The sequence below is a fragment of the Artibeus jamaicensis genome, unplaced genomic scaffold (genome assembly GCF_021234435.1).
Source record: "Artibeus jamaicensis isolate MK-2021 breed Jamaican fruit bat unplaced genomic scaffold, CSHL_Jam_final scaffold_11, whole genome shotgun sequence".
Taxonomy (NCBI): Eukaryota; Metazoa; Chordata; class Mammalia; order Chiroptera; family Phyllostomidae; genus Artibeus; species Artibeus jamaicensis.
The window spans coordinates 2,724,311-2,742,818 of NW_026522027.1; the positions used below are offsets into that span (position 1 = coordinate 2,724,311).

Genomic DNA, 18,508 nt, shown 5'->3' on the forward strand with positions numbered 1-18,508 from the left:
TCAGGTCCTGCTGGCTAGAGCTGAGCTGGCCAAGGTGATGGGTTGTCCTGATTGACTTGTCTAATCAATCAGTCCCCCACATACATTTTCTCTCCCTCTCTCCTTCCCTTTCCCTCTGTAGAATAAAATCTTTAAAATAAATAAATAAATAAATAAAATCTTTAAAAAAAAAAAAGATTCAGTGCCTGGGGCTGAAAGAGGCCCCACCTCTGAGCAGGAACACAGCTGCCTTTGGGACAAAACGAGGTTCTATTAGCAAAGAAGAGGGGTCAGTAGGGATCCGTTAGGACAAGAAATTAGGTGTTTCAAAAGAAGGAATTTCATACAAAGAATGGCTTGCACGGTGTTGGAAGGGCTGGGAGAGAAAAGAGGGAAGAAGGGGAGATGAGAGAAAGGCAGGCCTTCCACTTACTGGGGCTGTTAACAAATCACCCCAACACCTTGTGGCACGACACAGTCCAGGAGCAGGAACTTGGTTGCTTCCTTAGAGTTGACAGAAGAGTTGATACGGGCACAGAAGTCTGAACAGCACTCGTGGGGGGCTCCTTGTGAGTGAATAGCGGCCTTTACTACTGTTACTGGGGAGGAGCACACCCACTGGGTGGCGCAGTCAGGGTATGTGTTCTGCTCCCAAAGCCCCTTCTGCTACCCAGCCAGGCCTCTGCTGGGGTGGCCGTGGAGGGGGCAGAAAGCGGAAGGAGCAGTTTCTTCAAGACTGGAGGCCCTGGAGGCCCTGGGGATGTGGCCAGGGTATGACCCATCGGCACCTAGCAGGCAGGTGCTCAGGAAAGACTGGCCCTGCGGCGGAAACCAGACTTCACAACCATGACTGGGAGTCTGCACGGGGAGAAAGGGGCTTTGGGGAGCAGGGTGAAGCTAACCCGGGCAGGGAATTTCATTTTATTGTACATTTCTAGGTTTTCCGGTGAGCACGTGTGTCGAGTTAAACATGTCACTTATCTAAAACATACAAAAGCAAGTCGAGGATATGCAAAGCCTCTCACTGCCTGGATAACCTCTGCCCTCAACAGGAGAGCTGTAACTTTGCTACATAAGCACGTGCTTTGAATTTTCAAAGTCGTTTCCCTTGTATTGTCCCCCTTCTCCCTCTCTTCTCCCCCACAGACTCTCCCCAGGGTCCCCCACCCCAGGGATGGCTTGTCAACAACCTCCCACATCTCCTCCCATTATTTCCCCAACTCAAATAACCCCACGCAAACATTCATTACAAATCGGTGCAGACATATACATATAGCTGTGCCGATATCAATATAGGTCAATAGGGACACAGGTCTGCATCGTCTACACAGCTGTCATATGTAATACGACAAAAGCCACTTTCTCGGGCCCTCTTTCCCAGAGTGAGCTGGGCCCCATAAAGCAGAGGTGTCGAACTCATTTTCACCGGGAGCCACATCAGCCTCACGGTTGCCTTCAAAGGGCTGAATGTCATTCAACTCCTTAGCAGTTGAGGAGTAGTTCCATGTATACAGTCCTAAAGTTATTTCGGCCCTTTGAAGGCGACCGGGAGGCTGATGTGGCCCCCGGTGGAAATGCGTTTGACGCCCCTGCCATGAAGCATGACTGACCTTCATAGTTTTATGAGCCTTTATCCTCAGGACTAGAAAGTCACTGGAAGCCCCTGAAGGTGCAGAGGGCACTTGTGACACAGGACATGCCAAACTGCAACCCCAGACCGGAAGATAACAGCAAATCAAATTGCAGCCCAACATCCTGCTCTCAAAACAACTCATTACCCAATGAAAGGTGAAAGCCCCAACCCCTCAGGGGCGCATTTCCGCACCTGAGCCCCTTCCCTCCCTTGGGAAAGTAAAATAAAACCTTGAACCTCCGTTCTTTCTTTTCTCTGTGACTTCTTTCACCGCCCAAGTCACTGACCATCCTGACAATATGTATACAATACAGACATGTGTATGTTATATCTGTGTCATACAGACACGGCTATGTCATGTCTCTGTCATATAGGTATATGGGACCTTTTTTGTCTTCTAAAAATAAGGAATTAGCCCTGGCTGGTGTAGCTCAGTGGATTGAGCATGGGCCGCAAACCGAAGGGTCACCGGTTCAATTCCCAGTCAGGGCACTTGCCTGGGTTGCAGGCCAGGTCCCCAGTAGGGGGCATGTAGGAGGCATCCACACATACTGAAATATCAGTATGTTTCTCTCTCTTTCTCCCTCCCTTCTCCTCTCTCCAAAAATAAATAAATCTTTTTTTTAAATAAAAATAAACATAAGGAATTAGTCACAGCTCTCTGCATCTTGCTTTCCTCACCAGCACCTCGTGGAAACCCTCCAGGCCCTTTGATTTACCCCTTTTGCGGGCTGCATGCGAGGTTGAGGTGCCTGCGGCGTAGATGCCCCAACATGACCCTGCTGAGCGCATTCACATCCTGGGCTTCCTCCCCCTCCCGCTGTGAGTGAGTCAGCAGCAAGCTTCCCATGACAGCAGTGTTCCTTGTTAGGTGCTACATGTCTACAAATATTTCCAATACACGTCAGGAGCTTGGTGGACAGACCCCTGTCATGCCTTTAAAGAAAATTCTATCATGCAATGGGATCGCAAATGACGCTTATAAATTAGAAGTGAGAAAAGGCGAGTCGGGGTTCAAAGAGCATCTTCTCCCACCCCCGTGTCATCTTTACCCAGGCGAGGGTCCCTGGATGCCCCCTCTCCCCTGAAGACCCCAGGGAGACGTCAGTGCAATTGCTTCCGTCCTTCGCAGGTTCTCAGGAGGGAGGGTGCTGGGTTGAAGGAAGAGCGCACTTAATTCACTGAGAGGTGATGCCAGATTGGCCTCCCGTGTCCTGCTTCCTGAGCCCGACCTTCTGCGCAGGCGCAGCTGTTTCTCTGCAGGCCCAGCCTGACTTCCCAGCCTCCCCTGCTGCCTTCTTCCTTCAGGAAACAGCCCTGTCCTGTGTGTCCGGCCCTCTGCGGGCAACAGCTTGGTGTCCTGACCAGCGCTGTGCTGAGCCACACGGGAGCCTGAGGCCAAAGGCTCCGCATACATGCGGTTACCTATTTTTGTGACACCTGTTTTCTCCAAAATCCTAGAGTAGTGGAAAAAAATATTGAGAAATTGTCTAAGGTATTAAAACTATTTGAGTTAAAATATTTTATTTATATCGAAACAGAATTTATTATCATTTTACTTTGGCATAGGTTAATTAAAAATTATTTAACATCCTGGCTGGTGTAGCTCAGTGGATTGAGCGCGGGCCTGCAAACCAAAGGATGGCGGTTCGATTCCCAGTCAGGGCAGATGCCTGGGTTGCAGGCCAGTTCCCAGCAGGGGGTGCACGAGAGGCAACCCTACATAGATATTTCTCTCCCTCTCTCCCTTCCCCTCTAAAAATAAATGAATAAAATCTTTTAAAAATTATTTAACCACATTGTTTCGTCAGGAGAAACTGTCGAGCATGAAGGTCCTCTTGACCAGAATTATTACCAGTAAGTTTGTTTCCGTCAAAGCCAGGCTCCAACACGTCTCGGCACAGTCCCGCTCCTTATTGAAAATTTTGATAGTATGTTCATTGAACTATCAGGGTTTTTTTGCGTCAATTTTTTATTTTTAAAAAGTATTCCATTAAAATATCATTTGTATTGATAGCCGAGTGTTTTGGCCCCTTTAAGTCTGCACCCAAGGCAGCGACTCGCTCGCTGGCCCCAGTCCTGGCCCCACCCTCACGGCGCTTCTAGGAAGGCCTTGGTTCCCTCCCAGGGAGCAGCCGAATAAATCCTCCCAGAACGAACGCCGCGCTCCCTCCTCACTCTGCTCCAGCCGCCCCAGCCATCATGATTCTCCCCAGACACACCAGGCTCAGCTTCGCCCCAGGACCTTTGCACTTCCACGCCCTCTGCCCAGAATGCTCTTCCCTCTGATGTCCACGTGGCTTGTTTCCTTCCTTCTTTCAGATCTGCGCTCAAATAGAAAGTCGCTTTCTCATATGGATCTTCCCAGAACATTCTGTCAAAAGCAATACACTCCCTCCTCCAAGTCACTTGACCTAAAATAATGATTTATTATTTCTCAAAAACCTGTGGGTCGGTTGGGCCCCACTGAGTGGTTCTTCTACCCCCAGGGAGCATTGGCTCGGGTCACTGCCCTCCAGCGAGGGCACTGCTGGAGCTGGAATGTTCTAGTGACTCGGGCTCATCCCCACATGACCTCCGCCTCTCCACAGGGGCTCTCCAGAAGGGCAGCGGGACCTCTGCATGGTAGCTGGAGGGTCTGAGAAGAGAAAGCAGAAGCTGCCCCCACTCAAGCCCTGGGCTCGGAAATTCCAGAATGTCACTTCTGCTCCATTCTGCTGGTCAAAGCAAGCCACAAGGCCAGCTCCAATTCACGGGGAGAGGACAGAGACTTCCCCTCTTGACAGGAAGAGTGGCCTGTGCCTACAGAGAGGGAGAAATTGTTAGTGGCCACAGGTGTAGGCGATCTACACGTCCCCACCCCCATCCCTTACCCTTGTCGTTAGGGTGGTAGGTGAGGCAGGCTGCGAATGAATTCACAGGGAGAAGAAAGTGCGGAGAGCAAAGGGTTTTTTATTTTTACTTTCCCAAGGGAGGCAAAGGGCTGGGTGCGGAGATGTGCACCTGGACCAGCACCAGCACCGGCACCAGCACCGGCCCTGGGGGGCTAGGGCTTCGAGTTTTTATCGGGTGATGGGGGTGGGTGTCAGGCAGGATGATCCCGTTGGGCTGCAGCTTGTTTCAATGTCATTTTTGGGTTCAGGGTCTGGAGGTTGTTGGGGTTCCCAGAGCCTCTGCACCTTCGGGCACCTCCGGTAACTTTCTAGTCCTGAGGATGAAGGCTCAGAAAACAATTAGGGTCGGTCATGTCTTATGGGGTTCAGCCAGCTCTGGGAGAGAGGGCCTGAGAGAGTGGCTTTTGTCCTATTACTTGTTTTCTCCTTTTTCTTTTTTCTTATTGCTATTTGACACTATCTTATTGTTGTTGTTTTTTTTTAATCTTCATCTTTCGAAAATACAAGCTCCACGAAGACAAGCTGTGTCTTCCTCACGGCTGTGTCTGTGCCCAGCACACAGAAGGCGGCCGACACTCCAAGTTCAATGAATGAATGAGTGAATCCTGGGGACTGACTTCCGGTTTCCCCAGCGTTACAGCGAATAGAGAGAAGGTGAAGGCCAACATGTGGAGAGATATTCCTAGGGAAGGGTTTTAGGATTTTTACTAGACACCAAAAGAAAGGACAGGGAGGAAGGGAGGATTAGGAGTGGGCGGGAGAAACGGGAAGAAGAAAGGAACCAGGGGATGGGGACCGTCTTGGTCCCAGTTACACCTCCAGCCCCAGCCAGCACGGGGCCCAGCACACGCAGGCGGTCAGAAAGTGTGTGGAAGGCGAAGGCGTGGAGATTCTCCAAAAGCCTTAGCTGACTGCACTCCCCCTGCTGGTCAGGCATCCCCGCTGGGCAACTCCACCCCAGCCTTACCCACGGTGGGTCGAGTAAGGACGCAGAGTCACGTCCAGGCTCTTCTGCAAACAACCGTCAGGCCCTCGGCTCACAGTCAGCTCATGACAGCAGCTTCCTTCCTGCAGGGGAGGCCCGTCTCCACCCTCGAGGGGCTCCCAGCCCCGCGGGGACATTAGGGAAACACCTTCACTGAATCCAAGGTGCCCTTTCCCGCATTCTGGCCCTTCCGAAATCAGGAAGAGTCACGTGGGTGGTGCCCTCCAATCACTGTCAGCCGGGCAGTGCCGGTGACTAACTAACTAACTAATGGCCTGGATGTGACCCAGGAGAAGCTCTTAGAGGCTGTTCAGGCCGCATTCAGGGCGGTGTGGCCGTGGACTGGAGCAGCTTGTAAAAGCAAAACAGCCGCTCACTCACTCACTAAATAACAGCATCGTGGCCGTCCCTGATGGCGCAGAGAAGGCACAGCGTGGAGGCTTTGGTGACTCTGCAGTCACTCTACGTGGCCTCAGGAGCAGCTTAGCCAACGTATTTCCTTTGTATTTTCCTAGTTAGAGACATACACACATGTGGTGCACAATGAAAATCGGTATTTTTCTTAAAAAAATAGTTAACTAATTAATTATTTTAGAGAGAGGGGACAGAACATGAATGTGAGAGAAAAACATGCATTGGTTGCCTTTTGTTACGTGTCCTGACTGGGGAATGAACCAGCAACCCCTGACCGGAAATGGAAATGGTGACCCTTCAGTTTGCAGGACGACACCCAACCAACTGAGCCACAGCAGTCAGGGCACAGCTGTATTTTCGATGACAGTGAAATAAAAATTTTTAGTGATAAGGAAATAGTGCGTCACGGTGTTATTGGCAGCACAGCTTTCCCTTGTTGGTGGGACCGACACCGACGCAGCCACCTGACAACGAGCAGCCCCTCTGATTTGATTCTAGAGGGAACTCGTGGGAGAAATGGATGGATAAACGTGTTCATCTTGGTTGTCTCCACCTTCCTGTCTATTCCAGTCTCAGTTCCTGGGTTTTATGTCTTAGGATGACATGCGGAAGAGCAGTATTTTGCCCCCATTAAAAGAGTTACTCCATCCATTCGATGGGCTCACGCAGCGCCTGGTGAGTGTGCGGTAAGTACTCGGAAAGTGAACCGTCTGCCTCCGGCAGGGATCACGTCAGCTGCCCCACCAGCCCGTGAGGGCTGTAAGGACAGGGACAAGTAAAACTCACATCTCTGCACCAGCACAGGGACCTGCCTCGGGTCAGGTCTAAACAAATGTTTCTGGAACGACCAAGTAGTTGAGTAAATTATTGGGCTGGCGAGAGCTCTCTCAGCTCGGGGTCTTCGCACAGGTCAGATCTCTAGCCTGGGAGGCAACTCCCTAGCAGACCAGGAGGCTCACTGCTTCTCATCCTTCAGATCTCAACTCAGGTGCCTTCTCCTCCGAGAAGCCCTCCCCAATCCCCTGGGTGGGTCAGGTGACTCTTTTTGCACTCTCACAGTCCTCCGGGATCCCCCATTCCAGTTCTGCTTGCTCTAGGTCCTCACTGTCTGGAGACCTCTCAGCCCTGGCAGGGCGGAGCCCCGGGCTGTCTCGGTCATTGCTGCATCCCTAGCACCCACAGGACACGGCCTGCAGAGGTGCTGAATGTTCGATGAATGAAGAGGGTGGAGGAGGCATGGCAGATGGGCACGGGTGCAGCCCCCTTCCTGGCTGGCTCTCCAGGAGCTGAAGGAAGTGGCCCGGGAACTGGAGCAGAATGAATGAGGGTCACGAATGAATGCAGTGGCTTCTGGAGGCGTATAATTGAGTCTCTGCTGCTCTGCGAGTCTGTCTGTGCCTGAGTGCATGTGGTTGGTGAGGTGTGTGTGTCTGTGTGTTCGTCAGACTTGCTTTCCTGTAATGAGTCCATGTTTGAGGGTCCTCCCTCCTGGGCCAGGCGTTCGTGTCTGTGAATTTGGGGGAGGAATCTCGGTCTGGGTATTCGGTGACTGGGAATGTCTGAGAATACTTTTAAACCTGGCCTCTGTACATGTGTGTCCATCCATAAGAACTCGAATGAGTCCGGGCTGCTGGGCTGCACTTCCGTCTTTGTGGTTTGTGAATTCAGGGCTACACCCTCAGCAGACCACGGTGCCGCAACTCTTGGCACGGCCTTGAGCTGCCCTATTCTCTTTCCGGGTCCCCACCTTCTCCTCCGCTGTGGTCAGAAGCTTCTTTGCTGAACCTAACGTCGGATTCAGGAGATCCTTTGACTGGCGAGGGCCTCTGGCTCTCTCCCGGGATATGGGGGTAGGAGATATCCCAGAGTGCCTGGCTTGGGCAGAGAGGAGGCCAGGAGGGGAGACCGTGTGGAGAGAGCTTCAAAGTACTGCAGGGCCTAGGGGGGCTTGGCAGCTGTAGAGAGAGCAGCTGCAGTGGAGGGGAGCCAGTGCCCCCCCAGCAGCCTGGGGTTCCGGAGTCTTGGTCTCTAGACCTTCAGCTCCTTCCCTGTGCATGTCTCGGTCCCCAAGCCCTGACCCCCATCTCAGGCTCTGTATCTTTTCACTCTTTCTGTAACCGGCATCTCTGACACCGTCTTTCTTTGTTGTTTTTTTTTTTTTCTGACATGGCCTCCCATCCATTGTCTTCCCTTGTTTTTTTTTCTTAGGGAATCTCTTTCCCCACCTCACCTCTCCCTTTCTCAGAGGGCCTCTGCCTCCCCCTTTTCTCACTCACAACTCTCACTACTTCTGTCTCCCTCTTTGTCACACTGACGCCATGTCGGTGGTTGCGAGGAAGCGGAGGAGGGCGAGAGCAGGAGAGAGAAAGCCACTGTAAAGAGCCAGACCCTGAGCCGGGTGTTGAAGGACGGGCAGGGGGTGGGGAGAGAGGAGAGGGAGGGAGGAGGCCAGAGTCCGGGAGTCTGGATACCAGATGCTGAACTGGGGGGTGGACGCTGGGTTGGGTGTGGAAGCCGAGTGCTGGCCAGGGCCAGGGCCAGGGCCGGGCAGGGCTGCGGGCAGTGACCGCTGTGTGGTTTCAGAGCTGGCCCTTCCCCAGCGCTTCCTGTCATCCTGGCAGGGCTAAATCCCCACCCTCCCCGCAGGTGGGTAGGCGAGTAGATGGCGCAGAGAAGGGAGAATGAATGACTTGGGCAAACAGCGCGCCTGGTTGGAGGAGCAGAGTTGGGTGCGTGGTGAGGAGGGCCAGGCCCTCAGGGACTGGGTCCGCGTCCAGGACATGACGGAGACCACAGATGGGTTTTGAACAAATCTCGGGGTTAGAGAGGTCTCCCTCTGGGTCCTTTGTGGGGGACGGAGGGCCCAGGGTGACTGACTGGCAGCCCCATGAGCAGCTGGGGGTGGGACCCCTGCCGGTGGGACCCCACCCCCTGACATCACTGTCACATTATTGCACACGGGCTGCCTGGCCAATAAGATGCTGCTTGCTACCACGGGTCCTAGCAACGGGGTCTGAGCCTGGGCTAACAGGGCAGGAGACCCCCCAGCGGGGAGAGTGTGAGGGGAAAGGGAGAGCCTAACAGGGCAGGTGAGCACCCCGAGGGCAGGGTCTCCAGCTGGGTCCTATGGGTGGGGGTGCGGCTTCCAGTCCCAACCCAGCTCCCTCGGCCCTAACTCCACCCAGGGGCCGTGGACCTGTCTGAGGCTCGCAGCCTCCATCCCCTGAGATGCGGGAGGGGGGCAGGGTGGGGGCAGACACGGACACAGCACGGGGGAAATGGCCTGACCAGGGATGCGGTCAGACCTGGCGGGAACACTGTCATAAGGACCAGTTTCTGTGGGGTCGAGGGGCGGAGGTGGGGACAGGGGCAGCCAAGGAGACGAGGGGGAGGCAAAGACATGTGCCCAAAGGCAGAGCAGCTCTTCAGAGGGCTGGGGAGCCAGGGACCTGGATCTGAGTCCTGCTGGTGGCTCTGAGCAGAGACATCCCTTGTCCGGTCTGAGCCCGGTCTCTCTCCATCGATGGGGTCAGTGATCCCAGACGTGGTTGTCTCTCCCAAGGTCGTCTGAAGAGTTTTAGTCAGTGAGGAGTGTGTTTTAGAGGCGAGATGGACCAGAAGAGAGTGTGACTGGGAAGAGGGAGGGCCAGGGAAGCTCCCAGGTGAGGAGGACGGACGGGGTCTGAGGAGAGGCCACGTGTGGGCTCCAGGGCGTGGGAGGGGACTTGGCCCCAGCAGGGCTGGGTGTGCAACTCGGAGGCTCCCCGGTGTCCGGGCCCTTCCCCATCCGGGCTTCTTCCACCAGCGGTAACCACGAATGTCCTCAAAGTTAGCCTAGGGAGGACAGACAGCGCACGGGCTCACCGGCCAGCCAGTCACAGTGGCCCTGGCCCTGCGAGGCAGGCAGGGTCCCTTCCCACGCGCGGGTCAGGCCTCCGGAGCTCGAGAGGGAGAGTCCCACAGCCAAGTCACACAGCTAGAAGTGTTAATGACGACAGCAGTAACGAGGCTGACGCTGACAAATGACACAGACCACCTGCTCTGTGCCAGTCACCACGTAAAATGCTTCACATGTGGTAACTCACTGAGTTCTCCACAACCCAGGAAGGTGGCTCTCTATGATGACGGTTATCCTCATCTGACGAGGGAAGTGAGGTGGAGCGCGAGTAGCTTGCCCCGAATCCTTAGCCACTTTGTGGCAGAGCCGGGAGTGGATCCCAGGGTGTGGGTGTCCTTCGCCCTGGAGTCACGCTGCTCGCAGTGACCGTGGTGGCAGGAGCGCAGCTGCCATCTTCGACTGCGCCCAGGAGCTGGGCATCAGCCCTCTCCTTGGCAGGCCCGGCTGCACCATCTGCGGACCCAGCGCAAAAGAAAACCACGGGGCCTTGGTTCGAATGTTATGAAAAATTTCAATCAGTGTCTGCAGATAAGCATTAATCCAGGAGCTGGGCCTCAGGTGGCTGCCCAGGTTGTAGCTGCCCACAAAACGCTCCCATCCCTCCATTATCCCAGAGACTCCCCGGTGCCGCTGCAGGCAGTTCAGTCAGCATGCCCGCTCTCCAGAGGAGCCAACAGGCCCAGAGAGGGGCTTCATTTTGCCCCAGGTCACACAGCAAGTTAGCGGCAGAGATGGGATGCAGACCCGGGCCTGACAGACTCCAAAGGCCCCTAATTCATGTCCAAAATGCCCCGCCCCCGGGGGGCTGTTTGAGAAGGAGAGGGCTGTGAGGTGCCAGAGGGGGGGGTCTGCCTGTATGTCCTGGGTGTCCCCTGCCCCATGCAAGGCCCAGGAGACGTGAAAGGCTCCCTTCTCTGCCCCCAGACACCAGGACCCCTGGTCCTGTCACTCTCCCATCCCCCCGCACCCCTGAGCCATGGCCACTTCAAAGTGTCCCGGGGAGGAGGAGACCACCATCCTCATGGCTAAAGAAGAGCTGGAGGCCCTGCGCACCGCCTTCGAGTCCGGAGACATCCCCCAGGCCGCCTCTCGCCTCCGGGAGCTGCTGGCCTCCTCCGAGAGCACCCGCCTGGAGGTGGGTATCACCGGCGAGTCTGGCGCCGGCAAGTCGTCGCTCATCAACGCCCTCCGCGGCCTGGGGGCCGAGGACCCCGGTGCGGCTCTCACCGGCGTCGTGGAGACCACGATGCACCCCTCGTCCTACCCACACCCACAGTTTCCCGACGTGACCCTGTGGGACCTGCCCGGGGCCGGCTCTCCCGCCTGCTCCGCTGACAAGTACCTGAAGCAGGTGGACTTCGGCCACTACGACTTCTTCCTGCTGGTCTCCGCCCGCCGCTGCGGGGCCGTGGAGACGCGCCTGGCCTCGGAGATCCTGCGCCAGGGCAAGAAGTTCTACTTCGTGCGCACCAAGGTGGACGAGGACCTGGCGGCCACGCGCACGCAGCGGCCCTCCGGCTTCAGCGAGGCCGCGGTGCTGCAGGAGATCCGCGACCACTGCGCCGAGCAGCTGCGCGCGGCCGGGGTGCCCGAGCCCCGCATCTTCCTCGTGTCCAACCTGAAGCCGGTGCTCTACGACTTCCCGCTGCTGCTGTCCACCTGGGAGCACGACCTGCCCGCCCACCGGCGCCACGCCGGCCTGCTGTCGCTGCCCGACGTCTCGCTGGAGGCCGTGCAGAAGAAGAAGGACATGCTGCAGGAGCAAGTGCTCAAGACGGCGCTGGTGTCCGGCATCATCCAGGCCCTGCCGGTGCCGGGGCTGGCGGCCGCCTACGACGACGCCCTGCTGGTCCGCTCGCTGCGCGGCTACCACCGCAGCTTCGGCCTGGACGACGACTCGCTGGCCAGGCTGGCGGAGCAGGTGGGCAAACAGGCCGGCGACCTGCGCTCCGTCATCCGCTCGCCGCTGGCCAACGAGGTCTCGCCCGAGTCTGTCCTGCGGCTCTACTCGCAGTCGTCCAACGGCGCCATGAGGGTGGCCCGGGCCTTCGAGAAGGGCATCCCCGTGTTCGGCACGCTCGTGGCCGGCGGCATCAGCTTCGGCACCGTCTACACCATGCTCCAGGGCTGCCTCAACGAGATGGCGGAGGACGCGCAGCGGGTGCGCATCAAGGCCCTGGAGGAGGACGAGCCCCAGTCCGAGGTCAGCTTGGAGGCGGCGGGCGACAACCGTGTGGAAAGCCACGGGTCCGGGGAGGGCGGGGGCGAGGACGCCCCAAGCTCCATCCGCCGGAAGCTCGGCCTCCTGCTCAAGTACATCCTGGACAACTGGAAGAAGCGGGACTTGGAAGAGAAGTAGACGCGCGCAGCCCCGCCCTCCCCGCCTCGTCCGCAAACCGCGCCTGAATAAAGCCAGACAAACGAAAGGCCGCGTCGGAGCAGTCGCTGAGGGGCAGGGTGCGGAGGGCCCTGAGGGGGGCGCACTGAGCAGGGCTAGGAATGGACTCCGGGGAGAGGCAAGTTCTGGGAATGGGTGGCGGGCCGAGGTCTCCTTGGCGACCCCTCTCTCCCTGGTCCCTAGGTGGTCAAGGGGGATTGTGGGGTGACCTGGATCCAAGACAGGGGCCACCTGTCAACCTGCGGTGGGTGGCTGAGTGGGGATCAGGGCCTGCAAAGGCGCTTATTTTAGTTGCAAAGGCATGCCCCTTCCAGAGAACCCCAGCGCCCCGAAGGAAGGCCTCCTCTGGAGGGGGGAGGGGCAGCCAATGGGTGCCCAGGATTGGCACAATGGTGCCTAGCAACTGGGTTCAGTAGAGGCAGGCGCAGGGCCTCTCGGGCCAGCACTGCTGCCTGTGAGTGATGGCGGGCCGGGTGGTGGGCAGAGGGGGAGCCGCATGGCCCCTGGGCGGGCCTCAGTGTGGAGGTGGTGAGCGGGTGGGCAGGCGGGTCCTCTGAGCATCAAGGGGGTGAGGAGGCGGAGGGCACAACTCCGCCACCTAGCAGGACGGTTTCTGAAAGGTGGCGGGTGTGTCTGAGTGTGACTGCGTGGGGCGGTATGTGTGCTGGTGTGTCTGACTGGGAGGAATCCTGGTGAGTCTTCCTGATTTTGAGTAGTTTGCTGAGACTGGAGATACCTGTCTGCATGGTTGGCTTGTGCCTGTGAGAGTGAGCGCACACGTGCGCCCCCTAGCGAGCACCGGGAATGTGCTGAAAGGCCGCGGGTCTCAAAGCGATGGCGACTGCGTTGGGATCCGAAAGCTTCACAGGGCTGAGTGACAGAGAACGTGCAACACACTGGGTGTGCACATCTGTGTCTGGACCAGGTGGCCCAGGGAAACCAAATTCCTCAGCTGATTCAAAGCTCACACATGTTTAAAAAAATCCAAGAACTACTGGACTGGGGGCCCTGGACAGGATGGGTCACCCCAAGACTTCTGTGGCCTTGGGCAAGGGTCAGGCAGGGATCGGATTTAGGTGCACAGAAGAAGGGAGAGCTCCCAGCAAGTCCCAGAAGGCCCTGGAGGCTGTGCACAAGGCCGGTGGCAAAATGGGGACTATGGGGTGGGGAGGTGGCCTCACCCTAAGTGCTCACAAATATTCCCCGTGGGCTTTCCAGGATCTGGTGATGGTTCTGGCCTCATTTTGGGGCCTCAAATTACCTGTGACCCTAGGAAACAGTTCCCGACTCAGAGGGTCCGCTTTGACTTGCACAATTAAAGGGAGTACCAATTCTCTCAGCTCAAGAGCTCTCCCCTTTGCAGAAGGGGTTCCTCTCCTCCTAGAGGCCTCCCCATTCATTGGCTTTGCCAGACAACAGGGGTTCACGTGGGTCCTTCTGCACCGAAAGGGGTGCGGGGGATCGTGGGAGAGAAATCCCAGACCTCAGATGCAGAAGACAGCGGGTCCTTTCCAGATCCATTCTCGGAGTACAGCCCACACCCCCACACCGGTGGGCTCTCAGACTTCACCCTGAACACAGGACTCACTGGCCCCGAGGGGCAGGGACGGAAAGGTGGGCGCGAGGAGTGAGTGCTCTCACCACCCTGCGCCTGGGGTTAGGAGAGACAGAATGGGTTACAATGGGTTACTTTTGTCTCTAATAGCCACCATGTCCTGGCCCTTCTGCCCCCATCTCTCCATTCCCCCATCTCAACCCCCTGAGCCCCTGGTCCAGCTCAGGCCTCGCCTCTCCCCCACCCCCCCAGTTGCTGCCCCAGCCCCTCCCTCCCCCCTCTCCCAGGCTCTAGTCTCATTTCCCATAAGGCCACAGAAGAAGGACTCCGATGCCCATGGCAGATCACTCCCTCCCCTGCTCAAGCCCTTTCCATGGCTACCCACAGATAAAGATCAAGCCCAGCCTGATGTTCCAAGGCCCTCCCAAGCTGGCCCCCGCCTGCACCTCATCAACCATAAGCTCCCGGTCTTCCTGAAACAGCAGAGCTGGGGGCCTCCGAGGAGTCATCTCTGCATCCCACAGGTGAGGAAGCCAACACCCCACCCCTCATGGGTGGAGGAGATAAAGGCCGCACAGGGCACATGACTTGCTGTGTCACCGGCAAGTCCCTGGCATGGCGGGGACTAGATGCAGTCATGCAATTCCACGTGAGCGCTGGCAGCCCCCGCCCACCCTGGGCAAGGACTCTGAGGCCCGGAGCTGGACGGGGCTCACCCAGGTGCGCACTGCGGGTGCAGAGCCGAGGGGCGCTCGGAGGCCAGGCGGCCAGGTGGGCAATGTTCCCACACATGCACTGGATCCCTTGGGTCTCTTTTCCTGGTGGTGGAACCATAGCACCCAAAGAGGTCCTGGCACATAGTGGGTGCTGAATTGTGTGAGGACCAGGGGGTTTTGTATGGCTACAGGATCAGAGGAAAACACAGGAGGAAAAACAAAAACCCCAAATCAACCAAAAAGCACCAGAGGGAGCCGGTCCTTATCCTGGTTCTGGTACAGGCTGTCAGTCACTTGGCAAGGGACTTGTACCTCCCTGAGCCTGTGTCCTACTCTGTCAAACGGGGACTTAATGAAATGCTGCACCTGGTTAGACCAGGGGCTGGCCCAGGGTGAACATTACCTAAACTAACTACTGTTAACGATGATGAGGGTTCCAGCTCTTCATCACTGACCTGTATTGTTGATTGCAGTGCCTGCCTGGTGCAGGGACCACATCCCCAAAAGTTGTCTAGGAATTGGAATTCTAGCCTTGGCCCGGTAGCTCTGCTGGTTAGAGTGTCGTCCCAACACACCACGGTTGCAGGTTTGATCCCCGGTCAGGGCACACACAAGAAGCAGCTAATGAATGTGTAAGTCAGTGAAACAACAAATCAATCTCTCTCTTACCTTTCCCCTCTCTCTGTAAAATTCAATAAATAAAAAAAAATTTTAATAAAGAATTGGCATTCTAGGATCAGAGGACCTCAGTCCCATCCCCAACCCCCACACACTAGCTGGAGGCCTTGGGCAAGGGACCTGCCTCCTCCCTGCCGAACGTGGGTAGGAAGGGGATCTCCTTTTCTGGCTCTTGAGGATTTTATGAGAAATTCTAGGAAGCGAGGCTGGCAGCGATGAATAAATGTTAACTAGAATATTTAACACTGGGCCTGGCCTAACGTTACACCAGTACTATTACTGGTGACGCCACAAATGCCTTGGGGTTGCTGAGGGCTGGAGAGAAGACAGGGCAACTCAGGGTGAAAATAGTCCCTTACCTGTCCCGCCAAAGGTCGCCGAGTCCTGAAGAAGACCGGGAGTCAGGCAGTCCATGGCAAGCAACATTTTCCAGTTAGGCCTCAGCCAATCCCAGATATTGCAGCTGGTAAAGGACACCACGGCTCTGAGGGAGGCCTTCGAGGCAGGGAGCCTGCCAGCCGTGGCCACCAAGCTGCAGGCCACACTTCATTCGCTGGAGAATGGCAGGCTGGACATCGGCATCACAGGGGGGACGGGCTCAGGCAAGTCGACCTTTGTCAACGCCATCCGGGGGCTGGGAGATGAGGACCCCAGCTCGGCCCGCACGGGCGTGGTGGAAATGACTGTGGAGCCCACGCCGTACCCACACCCCAAGTACCCCAATGTCATCGTCTGGGACCTGCCGGGCATAGGCGAACCCACCTTCCAGGCTGAAAAATACCTCCAGCGGGTACTGGTGGACCGTTACGACTTCTTCATAATCATCACCTCAGAGAGCTTCACTGCCAAGCACGCCCAGCTGGCCCGCGGGATCCGACAGCGGAGCAAGGGCTTCCACTTCGTCCGCTCCAAGGTGGACGTGGACCTGGCCGCCTCGCGCAGTCGCCGCCCCAGCACCTTCTCCAAGGAGCAGGTGCTAAGCCAGATCCGGGATGACTGTTTGCAGCGGCTGGAAGGTGAGGTGCAGCTCCGCGGACGTGGGGGTGGGTGGATTCTAGAGGGAGTGCCTGCCCCTTCCCCTTCATCTTCCCACCGGGATCCAGAATGGTCACCCTTCAGGACTGAACAGGCCCCTCAGCGTTCTGACGCCCTCCAGCAATAGCCTGAGCTGCTGCTTTAATTGGGGTTGACTGTGGGTGGGGGCCTAGGGTCCTGGGGCTCTTCATTGGTGAGTTTAAAACACATGAGCAGCCCTTTGAAACACAAGAAGAGAAAATAAAGTGGCCCAAATAGTTGGATATGGCAACCAATCAAGTGTTCGCAAACAAAGGAGCCCCGACGGGGGAAGGGAGGCAACTTGGCAGCCACGGGCTTATTCGAGACAGCCCGCTCCGAAATGGACGTCTCTGCCGTCAAAGCCTCAGTCGGGCACTTGTGGCACAGACAGAAAAGCCAGTGTCAGGCCTCACACTACATTTCCTGGGAGTTGGCACTTTTCAGTCACAGGTGACAGAGGCCGACCGCCTGCATTAAGGAAAAAAGGGGGTGTATCGGCCTGTGTATGGGTTACCAGTTGGAGCAGTGCGATGCCATGCGCCCATGCAGGTGCTGGCACCTGCGGCTCGCGGCACCTGACGTTGACTGAGGGCTCAGCACGGGCCAGGCGCCATTCTCATGAAACCAGTTCACCACCACCACCTCCCTAGGACGTAGGTACAGCCATCACCTTATCTTACAGACCAGAGAGGTTTGGTAACTTGCCCAAGGCCACGCAGGTGGCAGGTAGCAAGGCTCCTACCTGTGCTCAGGCAGCCCGGCTCTGGGGCCCACACTCTTAGGGCACAGGCTGTGCAGACTCAGGTGGCAAGTGCTTGTCACCAGGGTGACAAGGCGGCCTCCCTGGTGTGGAAACCAATGAGCGGTGCCCCTGTCTCCTGCAGCGGAGGGCCTGGAGGACCCCAAGGTCTTCCTGCTCTCCATGTTTGAGCTGGGCAAGCATGACTTCCGCCTGCTGGAGGAGTCCATGGTGAAGGAAGTACAGAGCCACAAGCGGCACGCGCTCCTGGTGGCCCTGCCAAACATCTCCAAGTCCATCCTGGAGAAGAAGGCGGCCTCGCTCCGGCAGCACATCTGGCTGGTGGCCGCCGTGGCCTGTGGCATCGACCCGAGCCCTGTGCCCGGAGTGCAGGATGTGGCGTGCGACCTCTACCGGCTCATCCACTCCCTGGAAGGCTACCGCCGCAGCTTCGGCCTGGACAAGGACTCCCTGGGGAAGCTGGCTGAGCAGATGAGCCAGCCCCTGCACAAAACCCCGGACACGGTGCAGGGCCCGAGGACCAAGGTCACCAAGGAGCTGGTGGTGGACCTGTTGGGCCAGGCCTCCAGGGATGCCAGGGCCTTCACCCAGGAGCTCCTCAACGTGCCCGCCCTGGGCACCCTGGCCACCTGCGGCATCTCCTTCGCTACTGTCTACCAGATGCTCCGCCTGTCCCTGGATGTGCTGGTTAAGGACGCCCAGAGTGTGCTGATGCAGACCTTCAACAGCTCTGACCAGTGACCCCAGCCCCTGGCCTCAGCCAGCTGGAGGAGGAAGCACAGGGCTGGGAGGACACAGGCCCCATCTGTCCCCAGGCTGGTGGTGTGGGGCATGAGGGAATTAAAGCCCGACCCTCCAGGCAGGACTCAGCCCGTGTGTTAGTGCAGGCCGGGGCAGGGGGCAAGGCTGCAGAAGCATTTCTACGAGAGGGCAGTGAATGCCACAGCTCTGAAGGGCGCGGGGATCACTAAGGGAGGTGCCTGTGTACGGTCGTGCCCGTAAATGCTGGGTCAAAGCCTGCTCCGGGTCTCACACCTCCCAGACTCCAGCCCTCTCTTGAGATCTGCAGACTCCCTGCTTCTGGCCAGACGTTCGCTGGCCTCTGAGCGCGTCCTTCACTGTCCCCACCCCCTCGGTTGTGCTTCATTCCTGACAGACTCCAAATGCCCATGATGTGCACACCAGGACTCTATGGGTCTGCCACTGTCCGCCTGAGGGTGGTGGGGGCCGGGGAGACCAGGAAGTGGCACGGGGCAGTGGAGACTCAGCTGGACAGACAGCCTGGAACTGAATGCTTAGGGGAGGGCGGAGCGGCATGATTTGACTATTAATTTGGGGCGGCCAGACTGATTCAGAGCCTTACTCAGAAACACTGAGATTAGGTACCACATTTAACTGAGCAGATGAGAGACGGTACTCACTAAACTGTGTGATATATTTACCTGGGGGTAGGACTGGACTTAAATGAAAGGCAGGGACCATTTTTTTTTTTAAGAGCAGCATCATAAGCAAGGGTCAGGCCTACACTGGAACAAAGGTAGG

At 57.1% G+C, this 18,508-nt stretch overlaps 2 protein-coding genes across 2 annotated transcripts; both read left to right on the forward strand.

Annotated features, from left to right (window-relative positions):
- Positions 1-10,779: 10,779 nt before the first annotated feature.
- Positions 10,780-12,162, forward strand: IRGC (immunity related GTPase cinema). Its single transcript, XM_037152331.2, has one exon. The coding sequence runs from the start codon at positions 10,780-10,782 to the stop codon at positions 12,160-12,162; it is 1,383 nt and encodes a 460-aa protein (XP_037008226.2).
- A 3,400-nt stretch (positions 12,163-15,562) lies between these two features.
- On the forward strand, positions 15,563-17,707 carry LOC119054402 (interferon-inducible GTPase 5-like). The gene is made up of 2 exons (XM_037152284.2): positions 15,563-16,166; positions 17,091-17,707. Exons 1-2 carry the CDS (start codon positions 15,563-15,565, stop codon positions 17,705-17,707), a joined length of 1,221 nt encoding a protein of 406 aa, XP_037008179.1.
- The last annotated feature ends 801 nt before the right edge of the window (positions 17,708-18,508 follow it).

Coding starts and splice junctions, on each gene's coding strand:
- LOC119054402 (XM_037152284.2), top strand. CDS start 15,563: ATGGCAAGCAACATTTTCCAGTTAGGCCTCAGCCAATCCCAGATATTG. Junction 16,167..17,090: donor CTGTTTGCAGCGGCTGGAAG/GTGAGGTGCAGC, acceptor TGTCTCCTGCAG/CGGAGGGCCTGGAGGACCCC.
- IRGC (XM_037152331.2), top strand. CDS start 10,780: ATGGCCACTTCAAAGTGTCCCGGGGAGGAGGAGACCACCATCCTCATG.